The 20,133-nt window shown below is 38.3% G+C and overlaps 1 protein-coding gene across 1 annotated transcript; it reads left to right on the forward strand.

The window, feature by feature from the left end:
• Positions 1 to 1,040: 1,040 nt before the first annotated feature.
• Positions 1,041 to 18,320, forward strand: LOC131220838 (heat shock 70 kDa protein 17-like). Its single transcript, XM_058215688.1, has 14 exons — positions 1,041 to 1,896; positions 4,519 to 4,751; positions 6,060 to 6,219; positions 8,981 to 9,226; positions 9,338 to 9,474; positions 9,590 to 9,929; positions 10,331 to 10,492; positions 13,833 to 13,907; positions 14,097 to 14,197; positions 14,280 to 14,349; positions 15,564 to 15,620; positions 15,775 to 15,836; positions 17,210 to 17,282; positions 17,696 to 18,320. The coding sequence occupies exons 1-14, from the start codon at positions 1,123 to 1,125 to the stop codon at positions 17,900 to 17,902; spliced, it is 2,697 nt and encodes an 898-aa protein (XP_058071671.1). The 5' UTR covers positions 1,041 to 1,122; the 3' UTR covers positions 17,903 to 18,320.
• The last annotated feature ends 1,813 nt before the right edge of the window (positions 18,321 to 20,133 follow it).

Genomic DNA, 20,133 nt, shown 5'->3' on the forward strand with positions numbered 1-20,133 from the left:
AAACATGAGTATTGAACGTACACAGTTGAAATATTTGTAGTGCCAAGGAAATTTTGAATCAGGATAATATATTTTTTTTCAGAACATCCCAGTAGTAATGACGTTGTGAACGGTATGGATGGCAGTTAAACATCAGTGTCAACCCTAAGTAGGTTTCAACGGTGGAAATTTCTCTACGCATATTTTCTTTTAGTGCGGCCCATTTGACTCTTGGATCCTTCTCAAATTTGGCCTCAAGTTCTAAAATGATATCAAAAAACAGATGAACGTATTGGATTTCTCACAAACATCACAATAGGCCCCACATAGGTTTACAACGCGGGAACTTCCTGCAAAAGGCTACGCAGGACGCGGATTTCCTTCGAAAGCCTTTCTCATGAAGTACCTGCGGATGCTCGGTGGATCCCACCGTGATGTTTGTTATAAATCCACACCCTACATCCGTTTTGGGAGCTCATTGTGGGACATGTGGCCAAAAATGAAGTGTATCCAGAACTCAAGTGGGTTGTACTAGAGGAAACAGCGTAGATTCAGTTACCACCGTTTGAAACATTCATATGGCCACAAGGTTTCAGATCAGGCGAAGTTTTTCATGTTTTCACTTAATCCGAGTAGGAATGATCTTATAAACAGTTTGGATGGCATATAAATATCAACGTGGATCCTAGGAAGGTTTCAACGGTAGAAAACTCTTTCCCCGGTTTTCCCTCTCGTCCGGCCCACTTGAGTTTGGGATCCATCTCATTTTTTGTAGTAATAACTAAAATAATCTCCCACAATGGATGGACGGTGTGGATTTCTCATAAACATCACGCTGGGACCACCTAGCATCCCAGTGCAGGAACTTCCTGCGAAAGCCTTTCGCAGGAAATCCACGTCCTACATCGCAGCCCATCTAACGTCCGTCGAGAGCACAACGCACCAGACTTCTCCAGAACTTACACGTGTCACAATCGCCACGTGTCTCAATATGATTGGTTTTCTTCTTCCCTCCTTTTTTCAACTGGACATTTCAAGACCACCGTATAAATAAAAAACGCCCTTTTCGTTCCATTTTTAACCCTTCGTCAATCACAGCGACTCTGTGAGAGAGGGAGACAGAGCTTCAGATCTGGCCCCAGGATGCAATCTCGACCGTCCATATGGTGGTCCCGACTTTTCCTGCTCATCTCAGTCATCTCCCTGTCCGCGGTACCATCCGAATCGGCGGTCTCCAGCATCGATCTCGGCTCGGAATGGATGAAGGTTGCCGTCGTTAACCTCAAGCCGGGCCAAGCTCCGATTTCCATCGCGATCAACGAGATGTCCAAACGCAAATCCCCGCCGTTGATCGCATTCCATGCCGGTGCTCGCCTAGTCGGCGAGGAGGCCGCCGGAATCGTGGCCCGGTACCCGGAGAAGGTCTATTCCCAGGTCCGTGACATGATCGGCAAGCCCTTTGCCTATGTCAAATCCATGATTGATTCACTGTACTTGCCGTTCGATCTGGTGGAGGATCCCAGGGGCGGTGCAAGCATCAGGATCGATGATGGAGTCACGGTCTACACCGTCGAGGAATTGACTGCAATGATTCTTAAGTATGGGATGAATTTGGCGGAGTTCCATTCGAAGGTGGTGATCAAAGATGCCGTGATCGCAGTCCCACCGTACTTTGGGCAGGCAGAGCGTAGGGGTATGGTTCAGGCGGCCCAGCTGGCAGGCATTAACGTGCTTTCGCTGATCAATGAGCATTCGGGTGCGGCCCTTCAGTATGGCATTGATAAGGATTTCTCGAACGGGTCCCGCCATGTCGTGATCTATGATATGGGGTCAAGGACTACATACGCGGCACTTGTGTATTTCTCGGCGTATAATACGAAGGAGTATGGGAAGACAGTCTCAGTCAATCAGTTCCAGGTGAATCTTGACTTGAATCAAACTAATAATTTGTTTATTATTATTATTATTTATTTTTAACAGCATAGTTGGGAAATTACGTAATTAGGGTTGGAAATGGGAACAGATTTCCGTCAAAAAATTTCTCATTCCTCAAACTGGGGTGGAAATCCAAATTGGGTAATTGGGGTGGAATTGTGAATGAAATGATGATTGGGCTTGTGATTTCCTGGATTGAATAGTCCGCTCTTTGACACAATTCACGACTTAGATGATTTAGGGCATGTTTTATTGGTACTGAAAAATCATCTAAGTGGAATGTATTGTTTGGCAGAAAGGTTGGTTATCTGTTCTGCTGTGCATTTGGGGTGGTAGAAAAAATGGAACTACATTGTGTGGGATATAGTTTTTTGACTTTACCTACCCAAACTGATTACCTAAAAGGTCGTATCTGAAGCATTCTTGATATTGATTATTTCCTCCAGAAATCCAAAATGCAGCCTTCAAAAAAGTCCCTGTTTCGTAATTCCCGGGGTCCAAATAGCCTTAAGTTCTTGTAACTGATATGGGAATGTTTGAAATTAACTTGTTGGAAAAGGGCGGACTGTGTTCTTCTAGATTCTAATGAAATGTATCTTGCTACTGGACACTTTCCCCTGTAGTAATTACCGGGTATTTGGTGCAGCCAACTACTCAAGCATGATTTCCATGTTTGCAGATACTTTGTGCTCACTGGCTTGCCTGGCAACTGCCTTCCATGACCCTACTTTGCCTAGCCAACCCTTTGAGGGGTGCATGTAACACAGTTGTCTTGGGGCTCAATGCTTGGTGGGACCGTGTTGGCATGTGAGTGCTGCAATGAGATCCCCAGTGTAGCTGACCGTAGAACTTCCAAGGTATTCCAAAACGGCTGTTATGTAATGGTGACGGTGGTAACCATTATGTGTTACAGGGTTGTAACAGCCGTTACGAAAAATCGCCCTGTAATGGCCGGTAACAGCTGTAATTGGGCTGTAATAGGTTTTTTTCCAATGTGTGTGTGTGTGTGTGTGTGTGTGTGTAATGCCCGTATCATAATGCTAATGTCAGTGGCCATTACGGCCACTGTTACTGTTATGGAATACCTTGAGAACTTTTGCCAATGTACCATCTAAAGGGCTGACCCCAAATTGCTGTGAGAAATGTGAAGATGCTTATGATGATGGGGCTGTTCAGGTTCTGTATTTTATTACCGAGTTTTGATTGGTCTCAGTTTCTTATTGAAACTGTGGTGTTAAATTTAATGGTTGCCTATTGTATATCCTGTTGTATTGATACACACAAGTCATTACTTCTGAAAATTATCGATGCTTAGAGGGTTATAGTTCATAGTTTCTTGGTTTAGAGGTTGTTTGAGGCACTCCATTCTCATAATATACAGCAGTCAAGTCAGAATAGGAACAAGTAGGATTAGTTGGATGGTCTTTCCATTGAAGATTTTGAATTATGTCTTAGGTTTGCTTGAAATTCACGGGGTAGGATGAGAGTAAAATTTGTACTCTTCTTTTTAGGAACGAGGAGTGCTGAGTGTACTCTCTTTTGTGGGGCTTCCTATCACATGTGCCAAAGTGGCAATTTTTTGTGAGATCCAGGACATCATTAGAAAGGGCCTGTTGTTTGGATGTTGTGGCCCAAATATCATACTGCTCCATTCATCAGGCAGTCTTGCATGAGAAAAACCAATTGTTAGAGAAAAGACTGGATATCTATCCAAATTAATGTACTCACGTAGCTTTCTTGATGGGTGGATTGGACTAATTTTTAGTTATGTTATCCTCGTGCCATAACTAATGAATTGCGAGTATCTTAGACGTGTTCATTTCCATCATCTATGTTGGCACTTGTTCCTTGAAACCCATGTCCATCTCACATGGGCAAGTACTGATCTGCGTGAACCCTTGAAATGATGATTTTGAATATTTTTAATATCACAATTTATGTATTGCTTCATTTCGGATAAGTTGTAAGGCAGCCAATGCATTCTTATTTTTTTTGCAAGATAGTGAAGAACGGAGGGTGTTACGTAACAGTATGTGACAAGTGAACATATTCGTGATTTTGGATGATTTCCAAGTACTTCGATCCTCTTCCTAATCTTGTATATCATTTAGCATTGCTAGTTTGATAGAAACTTAGCATGATGCCTGATGGTCGTGGCCATTAGAAAATATAGGCAAAGGGTGATACAATGAGCAGATGGTTTCTTTAAAGAGCTTTTCTCATCGACATTAGATTGAAGATGTTTACTAGCAATTCCATTTGTACAAACCTTTTCTTCTAAGCTGTAAATCTGAAAGATAATTTTAGTTTAATAAGTATATTAAAGTAATGGCTTTTCATCTCTATGTGTTGCTCTATCCTTCAGTTTCCTCACTCTTTGCATGTCTGGTATTTGTTGGGTTCTTTTGTATATTTTTATGCACTCTATGACGGTCATGCTATGTATTCCTCAGTGTGGTTGCGATATTATCTCTACATGTACTTCGTTCTGTATTATCGATCTTTTTCTTTCTGCTTGGTTCCCACATTGAATTTGTTAGCATTGTTGCTATTTTTATTTTATTATTTATTTATTATTATTTTTTACTCTTGAACTTTTTGCAGGTGAAAGATGTTAGATGGAACACAGAACTTGGCGGCCTGAATATGGAATTACGTTTGGTGGAGTATTTTGCAGATGAATTCAATAATCAAGTTGGAAATGGAGTAGATGTGAGAAAGTCCCCCAAGGCAATGGCTAAGTTGAAGAAGCAGGTTAAACGCACAAAAGAAATTTTAAGTGCAAACTCTGTGGCACCAATATCAGTTGAATCTCTCTATGAGGATCGTGATTTTAGGTGGGCATAGTTTGACCCCCTTCTCTACATCCTAGAATGAAAAAATTATTCTTGTAAGCATGTAGTGATCCTTGTGAGTCTTGGTAGTGCTTCTGTAACCATTCTGTTTACCCCTGCATGATTTCCCTCTGTTTGACAATATATATTGTCCTTTCTGTGCTTAACTATGGTAATGTCACTTTGATGCACCTTAAGGTTAAATGCCCAGAGATATTGTAGGTGCAAACACTGTGGCTCCGATGTTGGTGATTCTCTCTATGATGATCGTGATTTTAGGTGGGCAGAATTTTGACCGCCTTCTCTAAATTCCTAGATTGAAATAATCAATCATTCTTTTAGGCATTGTAATGGTCATTGCGAGACTCAGGAGTTACATACGCGTATGCCTTTTTTTTCATAACCATTTTGAGTATCCACCATTCTGATTCCCCCTGCATGAACTCCCTCTGTTTGGCAAAATATATTGTTCTTTCCGTGTTCTGTTACGGTTATCTGACTTTGATACTCTTTAAACTTATTCTTTAACGAAACCTTGCTATCCTGTTAAACACGGATAGTAACACATGGCTTACAGTGTGTATTGACATTTTGATGATATCGTACTACCAAGGATTTTTTTTTTTTTTCATCGCACTGATGTCAGAAGCTCAATGGAACTGGAAGAGATTTTTGGGTTGTTGCTATGTCAGCTTAAGCTGCAGCTCTCTGTAATTAAGATTTCTTACCACACGAGCTATGCAAATTGTAATGTATTTTCAGCCAACATTTGGAAAAGATCTTTTGCAAGCTTCTGCCATGAATGGTTCCAGAGCCTGGGTAGAAGAGGTAGTTTGATATCTGGTGGAAGCCAGTAGAAAAACTTCTGCCAATCTAACATTAAAAGCTGCCTGTAATTGCTTGGGAGAAAGGCTATGCTGATACTGATGAATGATGAATCGAACTGTGGTGATTATGCCGTGGATTAGTTACTCATGCTTACATTTTGTTCATTAGGTTGAGTTTTAATTTTGATTTCTCCTATGCATGTAAATACTATCATTCCTGCAGCCTGTTTTTGTGTAGCATTGATTATTTGATTTTCATGATTTCTCTATGCAACTTCCTGTCTTGTTAAACGTAAGTAATAATCACTTTTACAGTTAACAAATTGGTAATAGTTAACAGAGGGGATGTAAGAGGATGTTGTTTGCTGTTTTTTCTTTTTTCTTCATCTGAAAAAACCTTGAAATGCTTTTCTGTTCTTGTTTTGTAATGCACTGACGGAAATAGCCATGTTCTCATAGATCCCCTTTATTTGTTATCATCCAGGAGTACTATAACCCGTGAGAAATTTGAAGAACTATGTGGGGACCTCTGGGAGAAATCTCTTATCCCCTTGAAAGAAGTGCTAAAGCATTCCGGGTTGAAGCTTGATGAGATATATGCAGTGGAGCTGATAGGTGGTTCAACTCGTGTGCCGAAATTGCAGGTCACTGTCTTCATTGGTTATGTGCATGTCTTATAGATGAATCTGTATGGGCCAAAAATATATAATAGTTGGTGCAACCCAATTATCAAGTCAATGAGATCTCGATGCCCAAATTGTAAAAAAATAAATAAAGAAGTATTTCCTGGAAAGAACTTTATTGGCATCAACTTTCTTCTCCTAAAAAAAACTCCATGAAAACTCACACTTACCAAAAAATCGAATGATTAACTTTTACACCACTACCCTCTTTTATAGATCCTAAATAAATCTTTAATTAAAATCCCCAACTAAGAGATTGATTTTAAATCAATAACAATTTATTTCAAACCAATCTAATCTTCCTTAATATAGTAGAAGCCTAATAATAAAAAGCAAACATAGAAAGTAATTATATCTTTAAATCAGTCCCATATTTGCCATCATATCGATCACATCCCCTTTATATATTAAACAGTGTTTTAAATAACTACACTATGTAGTGTGTAGCTTATGCTACATTGCGTAGCTTAGCCTTAACGCTACATAGCTCATAAAAATAGCTTAGGTCACGTGTAGCCTACGCTACATGCTACATGGACTACCCTACACGCTATATTGCTCACATTACAATTAATTTTTCGCTACAACATTAAAATCAATTAATGCTTTCAATGATTTGTTACATTTTTTTTTCAATAAAATTAGTTAATTTTTCAGTACTTTTAGTAAAAATAATATAAGTAACAGTATTAAATCATTTTCATTGCTTTCTTTACATTTACTCTTAATCATTACCTTATATTATTTTAGGTTGAGTTTAGTTGCACCAAATATCATGAAATATTGTTAAATTTTATTATTAATCAGTCTAATTTGGTCCAAAATATCATGAAATTGGTGCAACTAAGCACGACCTTGATTAAAAATCTAGAAGTAGCATGTAGCATATACTACAGGCTATGTAGCTTATGCTTCATGCTTCAGAGGGGTGAACGCTACTCTACACGCGATTCGCTATTTAAAACATTGATCTTTAATCACATAAATCACATCTTCAATCACATTTTTAAATCAGCCCCCCATATCACTCAAAAATAGTAAATTAAAATCCATGATTTAGACACTTAAATCTGTAAATAAACAACCCAAAAATCAGAACATGTTGGGCCTATGGTGGGCTATGGGTCTATGTCTTGTTGAGCCATACAATGATCTTGGATGGGCCGTGGCCTGCATCGATAGTGCTTTTTTTCCTTTTTTTTTTTTTTAATTTTTTTTTAATTTTTTAAAATTTTTTTTTAACACCATAGAGATCAAAATTGTTTTGCATTTATACAGCTGCTCCTTGTAAATTCTAAAAGAGATTTTCCAATGTCTTCAATGAACTTGGCAAGGGCATACTATTAGATTTACATTTAAAAAAAAAAAAAAAATCTCTCCCTTATGAAGATATGGAATATGATTCAACTTTAACAGCACACCAAACGGGAAACACAGTGGTTTCCCTTTCAATAGTTTCTTTAGGTTGCTGAAACTAATTTTGGCCTTCTTTATCAGCAAAAAGCATGTGATTAAGCATATAGACACATGTATAAAGATATTCGGATGTATGCATGCATGTATATTCACACAGTCTATACACATGCATGCTTACATACATTTGCACATCCAGGCATATATTTGCTTATGCATCCTATACATGTGTGTTATAGATTCAGCTTTGCACATTAAAAGCCTTGCTCATAAAAATATGAGTCTATGACACTGAATCGTGAGTCACCGGACTGAATATGCGCCCGTGCACGCGCAGACACAAGCAAACTGGATTGAATATTTTAAATTTTTTATCCTTTTATGTTGCTTTTTCTTCCTATTATTGAGTTTTTATCTCAATTGAAAAAAAAATATTTATGTGGTTTGTGGGATTTGAGATGGAAAAGTAGAGACAGCCTGCTAATTTAACACAGAATTTGTCTTCTATGTAATGTGTTAAAAAAGAGAAAAAGGTTTTAAAAGTGGAAAAGTACTTTTTTTCATGCTTTAATATTATTTCTGATATATAATATTATATTTGTTACTGTAAATATTGCTATATTGTGATTTTAACTAGTTTATTTACCAGAATTATTGTTTTAAAGAAATCTTTTCTATCTTTTTCCAAGCTGATATATCTCTACATGTAACACAGGAGCAAACAGACATATTTGCCCACACAATTAGTTTTAAGAGAGTTGTAACCTTTGACATTTAACATGACATTAAAAGGGATTCCCAATAATATTCTAGTGTATCTAGGGAATTTTGAAAGTTTGTGTGCTTATCAATGGATGGCTTGGACTTTTCCTGCTGCAAGCCTGCAAGTCAATCAAAGGCTCAGATTTTACCCTCTCTTGCATTCATTACATTGTAGTTTTTCATGTGAATAGTGCACAACCCTTTCTCCCCCCTGCTCTGTGTAATCCAAACCCACGCTCCCCTAAGTGTAGTCTGCAACTCTCTCTCTCTCTATCTCTTTGTGTGCGCGCGCGCGTCACACGTGCAATACCCACTAGTATATATAACACTTCATTTCCAAGGATTTATGGCCCGCTTGATCCAGTTGAAACCATTCTGTGGGTACGTGAATATTTGTGATTCCTTGCATGCCTTACAATTTAAAACTGATACCCGACACAAAATTTTCATCTCATGCTTATGCTTGACTTGGGCCTGGATTTCAGCTTTTGACAATTCATCCATGATGACAATGTGGCCCAGTTTTAATTTTGTTCTCTCCATACAGGCAAAGCTTCAGGAATTTCTTGGGAGACAGGATCTGGACAAGCACCTTGATGCTGATGAAGCTATAGTGCTTGGTGCAGCTCTTCATGCTGCTAATTTAAGTGATGGAATCAAGCTAAATCGTAAGCTAGGGATGATTGATGGTTCTTCATATGGTTTCATAATGGAATTAGATGGTCCTGATCTTTTGAAAGATGAGAGCACTAAACAGTTACTTGTACCACGAATGAAGAAGCTCAACAGCAAGGTAAGCGCAACATAATTTGAATGTCTTCCTCCACAATAAAAATGTTAAAATTACACTCAGAAAATAGTCTCAGCTTCTTTCTAATCATGTATGGATATACTTCATATTCAGATGTTCAGGTCTATTAAGCATAACAAAGATTTTGAAGTTTCACTTAGCTATGAGAGTTTGGATGCATTGCCACCTGGGATTTCTTCTGATAAGTTTGCCCAGTATGCAGTGTCTGGTTTGACAGATGCCAGTGAAAGGTGAGCAATTAACTTACACAAATCCTGAGCTGAATCCTGCCTTGATATGTTTAGACATTGGCACTCATTGTTAGGTAACATTTAATATGGTGTTATCTTTTATGTTCCTTTTCAGGTATGCATCTCGCAACCTGTCTTCTCCCATCAAGGCAAATCTACATTTCACTCTGAGCAGAAGTGGGATACTTTCTCTCGATCGAGCAGAAGCTGTCATTGAGATTTCAGAATGGGTGGAAGTTCCCGTAAAAAATTTAACTGCAGAGAATTCAACTACTGCCACTCTTAACGCGTCAGCTGAGGCAAGCCCTGAGAACAGTTCAGATGGGAGCAAAGACAACTTGAATATTGAGGGGGAGACTAATAACACAGCAAACCCCAATGTAGAGGAGCAACGTACTACAGAGGTTGCTACAGAAAAGAAGTTGAAGAAGCGAACCTTTAGGGTCCAACTGAAGGTGAAAGCTGATAGGCTACTTTGAAGCTGAATTCTACCACTATCATTCAGTAATAGAAAATAACTGTAGTTTGACTGGAGGCAATTTCTAATGGAAATTGTGTTCCTAATGTATAGTGTACCAAGATCTCCCACTGCTGCAGGAACCTCCTGCTTCAAACTTATGCTGCCCTTTCTCCTGCTTCCTATACATATATACTATCTGAAACAAACACTTTCCCACTTCCCTCATGCCTCTTGTTAAGGTCCACTGTTGGTGGGGAGGTTCCTTACCCAAAAATGGGTTCACCCCCACCATCAAGTACTGTTGTGTGACATAGGAGTGCAGTGAGTTGGGCTCATTTTGATTTGACCGTTTTTCCATCATATCGCATCATTAACATTTTCATCTTCCATACATAGGTAGTGGAGAAAACGGTGGGCCCCGGAATGCCTCTTTCAAAAGAAGCTCTTGATGAAGCTAAGATCAGATTGGAGGCACTGGATAAGAAAGATGCAGAGCGAAGGAGAACTGCAGAACTCAAAAACAACCTGGAGGAATACATATATGCCACAAAAGAAAAGGTTCGAAGTTATAAAATTGTATGCTTTTTGAAGAGATGACAATTGCCATGTTGTGTGGTTTTTTAGTCAACATTTTTGGGTATCTCATCTTACTTTCAGATTTCAATAGTTGATGGTTCTGGATTGTGTTAAGTTTGCTATTCCTCTCATTTATGTCGTTATTGTGATCGTATTTGAGGTATAGAACTGAGAATTTATATTTCCATCTTTAGAATTGTTCTCGTTTTCAAGTTTGTGAAATTCTTGTTGCTTGTCTGAGCATCCTTTAAGACTGTTCAAAAAAGAAGGGAAAAAAAAGCCTGACCATCCTTGGAGACCCTGGAATCATTATTTCATTCTTTTCCACCCATAATTGTTATGACTTTTTGGGTAGGAAAGTATGGTTGAGAGAGAAAATTCACTCTGCCATCTTGGTTGCTCCCATGTTAAGGGTTCTTAAAATCTAGGCCTGGCAATGGGCTGGACCCAGGGCAGGTTTTCAGGTCAGGCCTGTTCAAAATTTTGATTTTGCTAGGCTCAGGCCCTGCCCTTTGCCAGCCTTATTAAAATCTCCATTGTATTGTTTCCTTTGTGCAGGTCATCATCATCATCCAAGCCTTATCCAAATTACTTGGAGTCAGCTACATGAATCCTGTTCTGACATGCCACTTGTCAAGGGCCATCCCTTCAGTTAGACCATGGGTCATCAAGTCTTTTCTTACTACCTCCATCCATGTCCTTTTGGGCCTTCCCCTTGCCCTTTTAGAGACTTTTAACTTGTACCAACTCAGTCCTAACTGGCAAAGTTCTTAGTCTCCATTGCACATGACCAAACCATCTAAATCTACTTTCCCTCATCTTATTACCTAGTTGTGTTACTCCAAAGTTTCCTCGAACACATTCATTTCTAATTTGGTCCTTCCTGTCTTGCCACTCATCCATCTCAACATCCTCATTTCAGCACTTCCCATGAACATGCTGTTCCTTAATTGCCCTACATTTTGTCCCATAAAGCATGGCTGTCTTATAGCTAGCCTATAAAATTTTCCTTTCAGTTTGAGTGGTACATGACACTCACATAAAGCTCCAGAGGGCACATCTCCATTTCTTCCCGCTAGCTTGAATCAAGGTATCCCGTATCGGTATCGGTTGGTGTAACGGTGACCTCCAAAACCGATACGGATACGGGGGCGTAACGGTGATACGGGGGCGTAACGGCCCAAAACGGTGCAAAATTTTTTTTTTGCCAAAAAAATATGAAAAAATATGGATTAAATCCAGAATATTCTAAGCATTCCAAATATGCATTCATTTATAAATTGGAACATGTTTATGGTGGTGTAACGGTCCACTCTTTAGTGAGAAGTTGTATCGGACTGTCTGATGAATTTATGAACCAGATAACCTGAATTTGACTACAAAATTCATATATTTAATTTTCTAACTATCTACTATCAATGATAGATATATTAGAATAAATGTAATATGAAAATATCTTACATTTAGGTGTTTGCAATTATTTTTGAGGGCCAAAATTCATGCGTAAATAGAAAAAAAAATATAAAATGGCACCCCAAATATGTAAAATGCACATTAACATGTTCTACTATGATTAACACATCATATGGCATCATTAAAACAGCAAAAGAATCATTAAAAAATGATTTTTTGAATTTTCAAAAAAGGGCCGAAAAAAATGCGTAAATAGAAAAAAATAAAAAATATATATAAAATAGCACCCCAAATATGTAAAATGCACATTAACATGTTCTACTATGATTAACACATCATATGGCATCATTAAAACAGCAAAAGAATCGTTAAAAAATGATTTTTCGAATTTTCAAAAAAAGGGCCGAAATAAATGCGTAAATAGAAAAAAATATAAAAAAAATATAAAATGGCACCCCAAATCTGTAAAATGCATATTAACATGTTCTACTATGATTAACACATCATATGGCATCATTAAAACAGCAAAAGAATCATTAAAAAATGATTTTTCGAATGTTCAAAAAAAGGGCCAAAATAAATGCGTAAATAGAAAAAAATATAAAAAATATATAAAATGGAACCCCAAATCTGTAAAATGTACATTAACATGTTCTACTATGATTAACACATCATATGACATCATTAAAACAGCAAAAGAATCATTTAAAAATGGTTTTTCGAATTTTCAAAAAAAGGGCCAAAATAAATGCGTAAATAGAAAAAAATATTAAAAAAATATAAAATGGCACCCCAAATCTGTAAAATGCACATTAACATGTTCTACTATGATTAATACATCAAATGGTATGATTAAAACAGCAAAACAACCATTAAAAACTGATTTTTCGAATTTTAAAAAAAGGGGCCAAAATTCATGCGTAAATAGAAAAAAATATTAAAAAATTATTAAATGGCACCCCAAATCTGTAAAATGCACATTAACATGTTCTACTATGATTAACACATCATATGACATGATTAAAACAGCAAAATATATTAAAAAAAGTATAAATACCTATTTTTGACGAATTTCTGAAAAATGGCCCACTGAGCTTTGATTCAAAAAAATCTATACTATAATGTATTTTTCTATCAAATACCTAGCTAAGGTTGGTCGAAATTAGTAGTAGAAGGACTTAGAAACAGTTTGGAAGCAAGATGTTTTAAAAAAACAACAAAAACAGAGCTAAAAAAAAAGTTACCGTTTCGGGCCCGTTACGGGCCCGTTACGGCCCGTTACGGCCCGTTACGCCCGTATCGGTCCCGTATCGGCCGATACGGGTACAAAAAATCGAATCGGCCGTTTCGGCCCCGAAACGGGTAACGGTTCGCACCGTTACCGTTACGTATCGGCCGATACGGCCAATACGTAACCGATTTGGCATACCATGGCTTGAATCTTGTGGGCAACATCCTTCTCAATCTTTCAACTCATGAACTATTCACCTAAAGTATCAAAAGTGGTCATTTTGGGAAATTTCTTGGTCAGCACTCTTTAACTAATTCCTTGTTTTCACTCCTATTGTTACTAAAATTACAATCTATATATTGTTTTATTCCAACTAATTTTAAATCCTTTGATTCTAGCGCACCCCTCCATCAATCTAGCTTTGTGTTTATGCCTTTCCACGTCTTGTCAATCTAAACTGTCATCTGCAAACAACATGCACTGAGTCTTCTGTCTAGGGTTAGAAATGATATTTCTTGTTTCACAAGATCTCATTTTGTAACTCATTACAGTTTCCATTCATTAGGACCAAGTAACCTGTTTTGTCTTTCTTTCTTTTGATTGTAGCAAGATCCTTTGAAGTTGACTTTTTCACTTACATGATGTTTCTTTCGATGTTGCCACTGTTTCTTTTGCCAGTTAGAAGATTCTTTGGACATTCAGAAAATATCAACTGAACAGGAGCGTCAGTCCTTCATAAAGAAACTTGAGGAGGTAAAGCTTTGCTTGGTGCTCCTCAGGGCTTAGACCATTGCTATCGATTAGAGACTCGCTCTCTTGTAATCTGTGCCTTTTCCTTGTTTTTCGATTTCTCTTCTCAGATCTCTTTGTAAATGACCTATCTTTGCCATTATGGATAGATTCTTAACTCCTTTTTAATTCTTCCACATGTTATGGTTTCAGGTGCAAGAATGGCTATATACTGATGGTGAGGATGCTTCTGCAACCGAGTTCCAAGAACGACTAGACACGCTAAAAGCTATTGGTGATCCAATATTCTTCAGGTCTGTTCCTTTGCAATTAGTTCTAAAAAGGCTTCGTTTTCGAGGAAGGGAATATATCCCAATGTTTGACTATTTTATGCAGATTGAATGAGTTAAGTGCACGCCCTGCGGCATCTGAACATGCTCAAAAATTTCTGGCTGGGCTGCAAAAGGTACTTAAGATAGTGACTAGTAGCGTGCTGTGATAGTATGGAGTTATCTTGAATGATATACAACACTGCTTTATGGAGCATATGGATGGGCTGATACGTTTTGGCTTCTTTGTCATCACTGATAAATCCAAAAGGGGATTGAAATTCCCAAATTCAGACCCATTCCATGGACTGAGTTATAGAAATCAAGAAAGGGAGATACTTTATCCTTTTACAAATGCATACAGAAAAAAACAAAAACAAAAAAAACAAAAAACGAAAGGAATAAAGACTTTTCAATGTAATTCAGAAATTGCAAAAATGCTCTAAAGTTTTGTTTATTTATCAGCAACTTAAAACAGCACAAGTACACTGAGAGATCCATTTAACTGGGACTTGTCTCTGTTTATGCATGAATAACCTACTATTCATGATTATTTCTGTAGGAAACTGCAACTCAGATTTAGTTGATAAATATGTTCTTTAATTTTATTTTATTTTTTCACATCTTTCTTTACTTTCTTGCCAATCTTCTTTACCGCATGGAACATCCAAGAGGGGCAACCTATAGGAAGTTATTCCATTTTAACAGCTTATTTTTAGAATTGGAGATAAATTTTCATTCAACATTTTTTTTTTTTTTTTCTTTTCAAATTGAGACTAGAATTTTATTTTACCATGCTTCTTTGTTGCTCATTTCATGCAACTAGCAACAACGAGGAGCAATTGGAAACACCTAGGAAAGTGAAAAAAAAAAAGCTTCTTTTAACCCAGAATCCACATTGTCTTTTTCCATATCCCCATTGATTCATCACCTCTATTCCATAAGCTGAATCATGATTCTTAGTGTTGGGGTATAGATGGGCCAAGCTGGGTTAAGGATTGTCATTCCAGACCATGAGCTAAATGCCTGGGCATAGGCCAAGACCAATCCTATAGCTGAGGATCCATTCCAGGCTCAAGCCCAGCCCAATAGTGTTGAATAAGTTGGTCAGAGCCTGCTGTCTTTTTGGGTCTAGGTCCAGCCCATGGTCTTCTAGGCTTCAGCCCAAAGTGGGTTGAGCTATTGCAGGCTGAGTCAGTCCAGCCCACTCTCTTTTGCAGTCTGATTTCTCCTCTCCATCATATGTCCTACAACCAGCACCTAATCAGTTGGTTGTTTTAGCCGGAAACACCTAGATTCCGATGTTGCAGATGCCTGTTGCCTTGACTTCTACTTGTTTCATCTCCTGCAGATTGTAAGTGGCTGGGAGAAGGACAAACCCTGGGTACCTAAAGCCAGAATAGATGAGGTATGAGCTCTAAACTGTGAAGTTTCCCTCTCTTTTTTTTCCCCCTTTATTTATTATTATTATGTTTAATCTAAGGATTAATCATGAGTTAGAGCTTTACCTCTTGGATAAAGGAAGTTTATACTGATAACATATAAATGATATTTGCTTTCAGGTTGTGACTGAGGCTGACAAGTTCAAGACATGGTTAGAAGAGAAGGAAGCCCAACAAAAGATGTATGTGCCACTCTTTGTTTGAAAGAATCTGCTGTGTTGAGTAGTCATTTTAGGCAAGAGTTGTTAATCATCCTTATCATGAATATGTTGCTATTTTCTTTTTAAAAATTGGGGAAAGAAAGAAAGAAAGAAGCAAACAAGTTTTCTGTTCATCGATGGATCTTTCTTGTGTAGACGATTGTTCTAAAGTCAGTTAAAAGTTGAGCCAGTAGGGAAAATGCAAACAACTCTACTTGATTCATGCAAAGAACACTAGCAACTGCTAGGGAACAATCTAGGAAAACATTAGAATATCAGGATCTGGTGCTTCTGGCTTTTGAGCCCATAGAACATTCCTCGAGATCATAAAATCCCCAGTTTCTCAAATTGTTCTGTTTTCAGTGATGACTTTTGAATGAGCTCCGGGTACTCTAGTAAAGGGGTTGCAAAAATCTCTTACTTGGGTAGTATCAAATCATTAAACCCCTTCTGTAGAGAGAGATCTGGTATCAATTCACTTTGACTTTGCATGGAAGTATTTTGGTGGATGGTAGTAACCTGATTATTGCTAAAACAGAGTGATTGTTAGTCCACTGTGCATCTAGTGGTGTCGATGACACTCAGCATTATATGGCTATGTTCTCAGCCTCTATAAGCGATAATGCACTGTGGATTTTCTTTCCTTTAATAAAAGTGCCTTCTTAGATGGATTATTTTTAAATATGATATGCATCGCTTTTTCCTTTTTGGGATTATCAATGCCCAGATATCAAGCGCATCTAAATGGTACATTTTCACATATTATTGTGCTGATATGGATCCCTGTATTCATTCATATAAGTTGATAGAAAACACTATTGGACAACACGGAAGATCTCTGAAATTGATATTCCCAAGACCAAACAGTCATTTTGAGTGTAGCAGTTCTTTGTATCTGCTTTGTTATCGGCAGCAGATATCAGAATGTTATGGATCTCCTTCATTTTTTTATTTTTCATTTTCTATCATAATGAGTATATACATTGTTAAATAAGCTTGGGATGCTTAGGATCTCTTGTACTGTTATGTAGTTTAGCTTATGCTTTTAGGCATTTAGATTACATCGACAAATATTTAGCCAGTTCCTGATCATTTCATGCTACCCAAGCATCCAGCACCAGATCTATTTTAACATGCAAGTAATGGCTGAATACCATATATAGCTCTTACGTTTGCATTTGCAAATAGAGCTATTTTTCACTCAAATAGAATCATGACTTGCAAGTTCATTATATTTTCTATTCCAGGCTTTGTATGTGTGTGTGAAGCTTTAATATTAAATCAAGACAAAATTATACCTTGTTTTCTCGTTTACAACCAGCTCTGCTAATTTCAGTATTGTGGTTCTTTGACAGGGCTGCTGCATCAAGCACACCGATATTCACATCAGATGAAGTGTATGACAAGGCATTCAACCTCCAAGACAAGGTAAATGCAAATTCGCCTCTACCCACAACTAACCCATAATAGAGGAGGGGTATCATGTAATGCTTGACAAAAAGAAACGGTGTTACTGGTGTGCCCCAAGCTGTTGATCTCGTGAGTAATATCATTTGATGAGCCATGCCCCAAACTCCCCCATCGGATGACCCTAGCCATAAAAATGCAAATCGTAGAATGAGAAACCAATGCCTCACACTTAACCAGGGTCCCAGTGGAATGGTTAGAATCCATCCATTGGGGAAGACGTGGTATAATCTCCCAATGACCAACCATATGAAATTCAGTTTATAGGGACCTGCAAATACTCCATTGAATTTCATATATTTCATCATGAACAAGCTGTATTTCATCAAATTCTATCAATTTTGCTTATGGAAACGAGAAACATATTCGTATAGGTTGCAAGCATCAACAGAATCCCCAAGCCAAAGCCGAAGATCGAGAAACCTCCAAAAGAAGAAACTGAGAGTGGAGAGGAGAACACAAGCACCACCAACTCTACTACTGAGGACAGCTCTTCCCAAACTGAACAACCTACAGGAGATCCTTCCGCTTCATCTGACACGGACGCCAGTGCAGAGTCAGAGTCCCATGATGAATTGTAATCTGACCCTCGGTGACTTACAAAGCTTGTGGCTGCATGACCAGATAGCCGATGGCCGCCTAACCGTCACGGTGGCACCTTTTGATAAGATACACTACACTTTCAGAACCCTAGGATGATTATTCTCTGTTTTTGTCATTAGCGGTTATATGCAGGTAGCGTAGCTTCTGTGGCCCACAGTTTTGATAGGCAGCAGTGGTTCATATGAGCCTTGAGATGTGTCCTTTGAACATGTTAAATGTAGTTGATCATCCCCACATCATTAAGGGGTGACCCACCTGCATTCAGCGATCATCTAATATACAAATCATCCTAACAGGGATTAGGGTTTCTTCCCATTCTTGTACACTAATTGTGCTGAATATTGTTATGATCAGTTACAGATCTCTATTTAATCTTCCTCTTTTATGTTTCGCAAACTTTTCTTTGCCATTTGGTTGGGTGTGGGAATTAGTCATTGAAAACAAATGGTGCAGCTAGCGATCTCAGCATTGAGTTATGTTTAAACTCCAGCTGAATGTCTCTCTATGGGAGAGTGCTCCAGCAGCTCCATTTCATCTAGAAATGACAGCAGGTGCACTCCATGACACACATTATCCTGTCTTCCGCTTTGCCTCTGCATAAACCGGTTTTTTCTTTAATGGATTTTGGAAATTCTACTCCTATTGCAGTGGCAGAATCATGGTCTTAAACAGGCTGGCATGCTAAAACTAATGGTGGTTTTAAATATTCGACATTGGAGTTTATACACATCCACATCTATCTCAAGCAGCAGTTTTGTAATTCAATGTGGGGGCCAACCATATTAATGGCCCAGATGTCTTGTATATGACATGTTGGCCTGTATATGCAAGGCGCACAGTAGCATGATCTGTCTAGTCGTGTAGCTTGGTCAAGCCTTTTTTCGAGTCTTTAACAACAAAACGTAGTAATGTTTGTATCTAAAATTTTAGGTATTGTACAGCCCTTGATACATCCAAGTCTGGTGTGAAGTTGTTTCCCTTTTCACAATAATAACTGACCCAATTGAGTAGACTGAGCTGAGTCTGTTCAGACAGGATTTGACAAGTGGGGCCCATGGTTAAATAACTAATCCAGAACATTGGTCAGTTGGACCATGCAAACTCCATTGATGAGATATGCCCTATTTGCAAGGAACATCAGTTGATGTGATCTTCAACCTATGCAAATGAATGCGGGGCATATTTGAATGCCTGCTCAAATATGTTTGAATGCTTGCAAACTCCGTAAGTACCACCTTTGCAAATGAATGTGGGACATATTTGAATGCTTGCTCAGGTTAGCAGGGGACCGGCTGGACAGACATTATAGAATAACACCCTTTGATGAGAGATGTGAGCAAGAGGCTCCGAGAAAACTAGTGTTTTGTAGCTGAACACGTCACTAGTGTTTTGTAGTGGAACACATCACTAGCTTACACCCAGTGTGAACCAGCAAAGACCAACTTGCAAGGCTAAATACTACCGTGAGGGAAACGTGAAAAGAACTCCATTGGAGAGTGAAATAGAACGTGAAACCGTGAGCTCCAAAGTAGTGGGAGGAGAGATCTCTAACTGTGTGCTTGTTGAAGAATGAGGCGGCTGAGAAGAGATATAGCAACCAGTATACCTTAGCTGGTAGGACACAAACATGCCTCTAGCCCGAGTTGGATCAAGCGCCGGGCATGGGGTCGATTCTCGACCCAACTCGCCAAAGTTTCAATAACTCAAAACTACCCATCGAGTCAGACTGTTGGTTATCTATTGATTCTAACAGCGTCATCAAGCTGATGAGCAGACCGGCTCATTTTTTGTGCCAGGTGATGATAGTGACAATTTAAAAAAGACATTTTCCGGCGGTCAAAAGCGTTGGCAAAGGCTAAAAAAGCGCCGGTAAAGGGATGTGTTGGCAAGTCTTTTGCCGGCGTAATCACCCTTTCACTGCATTTTTGACCGGCGTACCTTAACGGTTTTTTGCTGGCGCCCATTCTATTTTTTTGCCGATGTATTCTGCTGGCCGCCGGTAATAACTAGGGAAGGTGTGCATTATTTTTAGGCAATAATTTTACTTTATTTTTTCAATTCAATTGCACCCTGTATTTTTTAAAATATATATATTTAAGACCTAAAAAATGTTACTTCCGTGTTCTCAAAAGCATCTCATTCTCTAAGGCACGAATTTGATCCACAATATAAACAACCAATACATGACCAACCAAATCTAAGATTCCAA

Source organism: Magnolia sinica, chromosome 12, assembly GCF_029962835.1.
Source record: "Magnolia sinica isolate HGM2019 chromosome 12, MsV1, whole genome shotgun sequence".
NCBI classification, from domain to species: Eukaryota; Viridiplantae; Streptophyta; class Magnoliopsida; order Magnoliales; family Magnoliaceae; genus Magnolia; species Magnolia sinica.

Bases quoted from the DNA above. Each gene is read 5' to 3' on its own strand.
- LOC131220838 (XM_058215688.1), top strand. From the start codon at position 1,123: ATGCAATCTCGACCGTCCATATGGTGGTCCCGACTTTTCCTGCTCATC. The intron at 1,897-4,518 runs GTGAATCTTGAC...AACTTTTTGCAG, and splicing joins TCTCAGTCAATCAGTTCCAG to GTGAAAGATGTTAGATGGAA. The intron at 4,752-6,059 runs GTGGGCATAGTT...GTTATCATCCAG, and splicing joins TATGAGGATCGTGATTTTAG to GAGTACTATAACCCGTGAGA.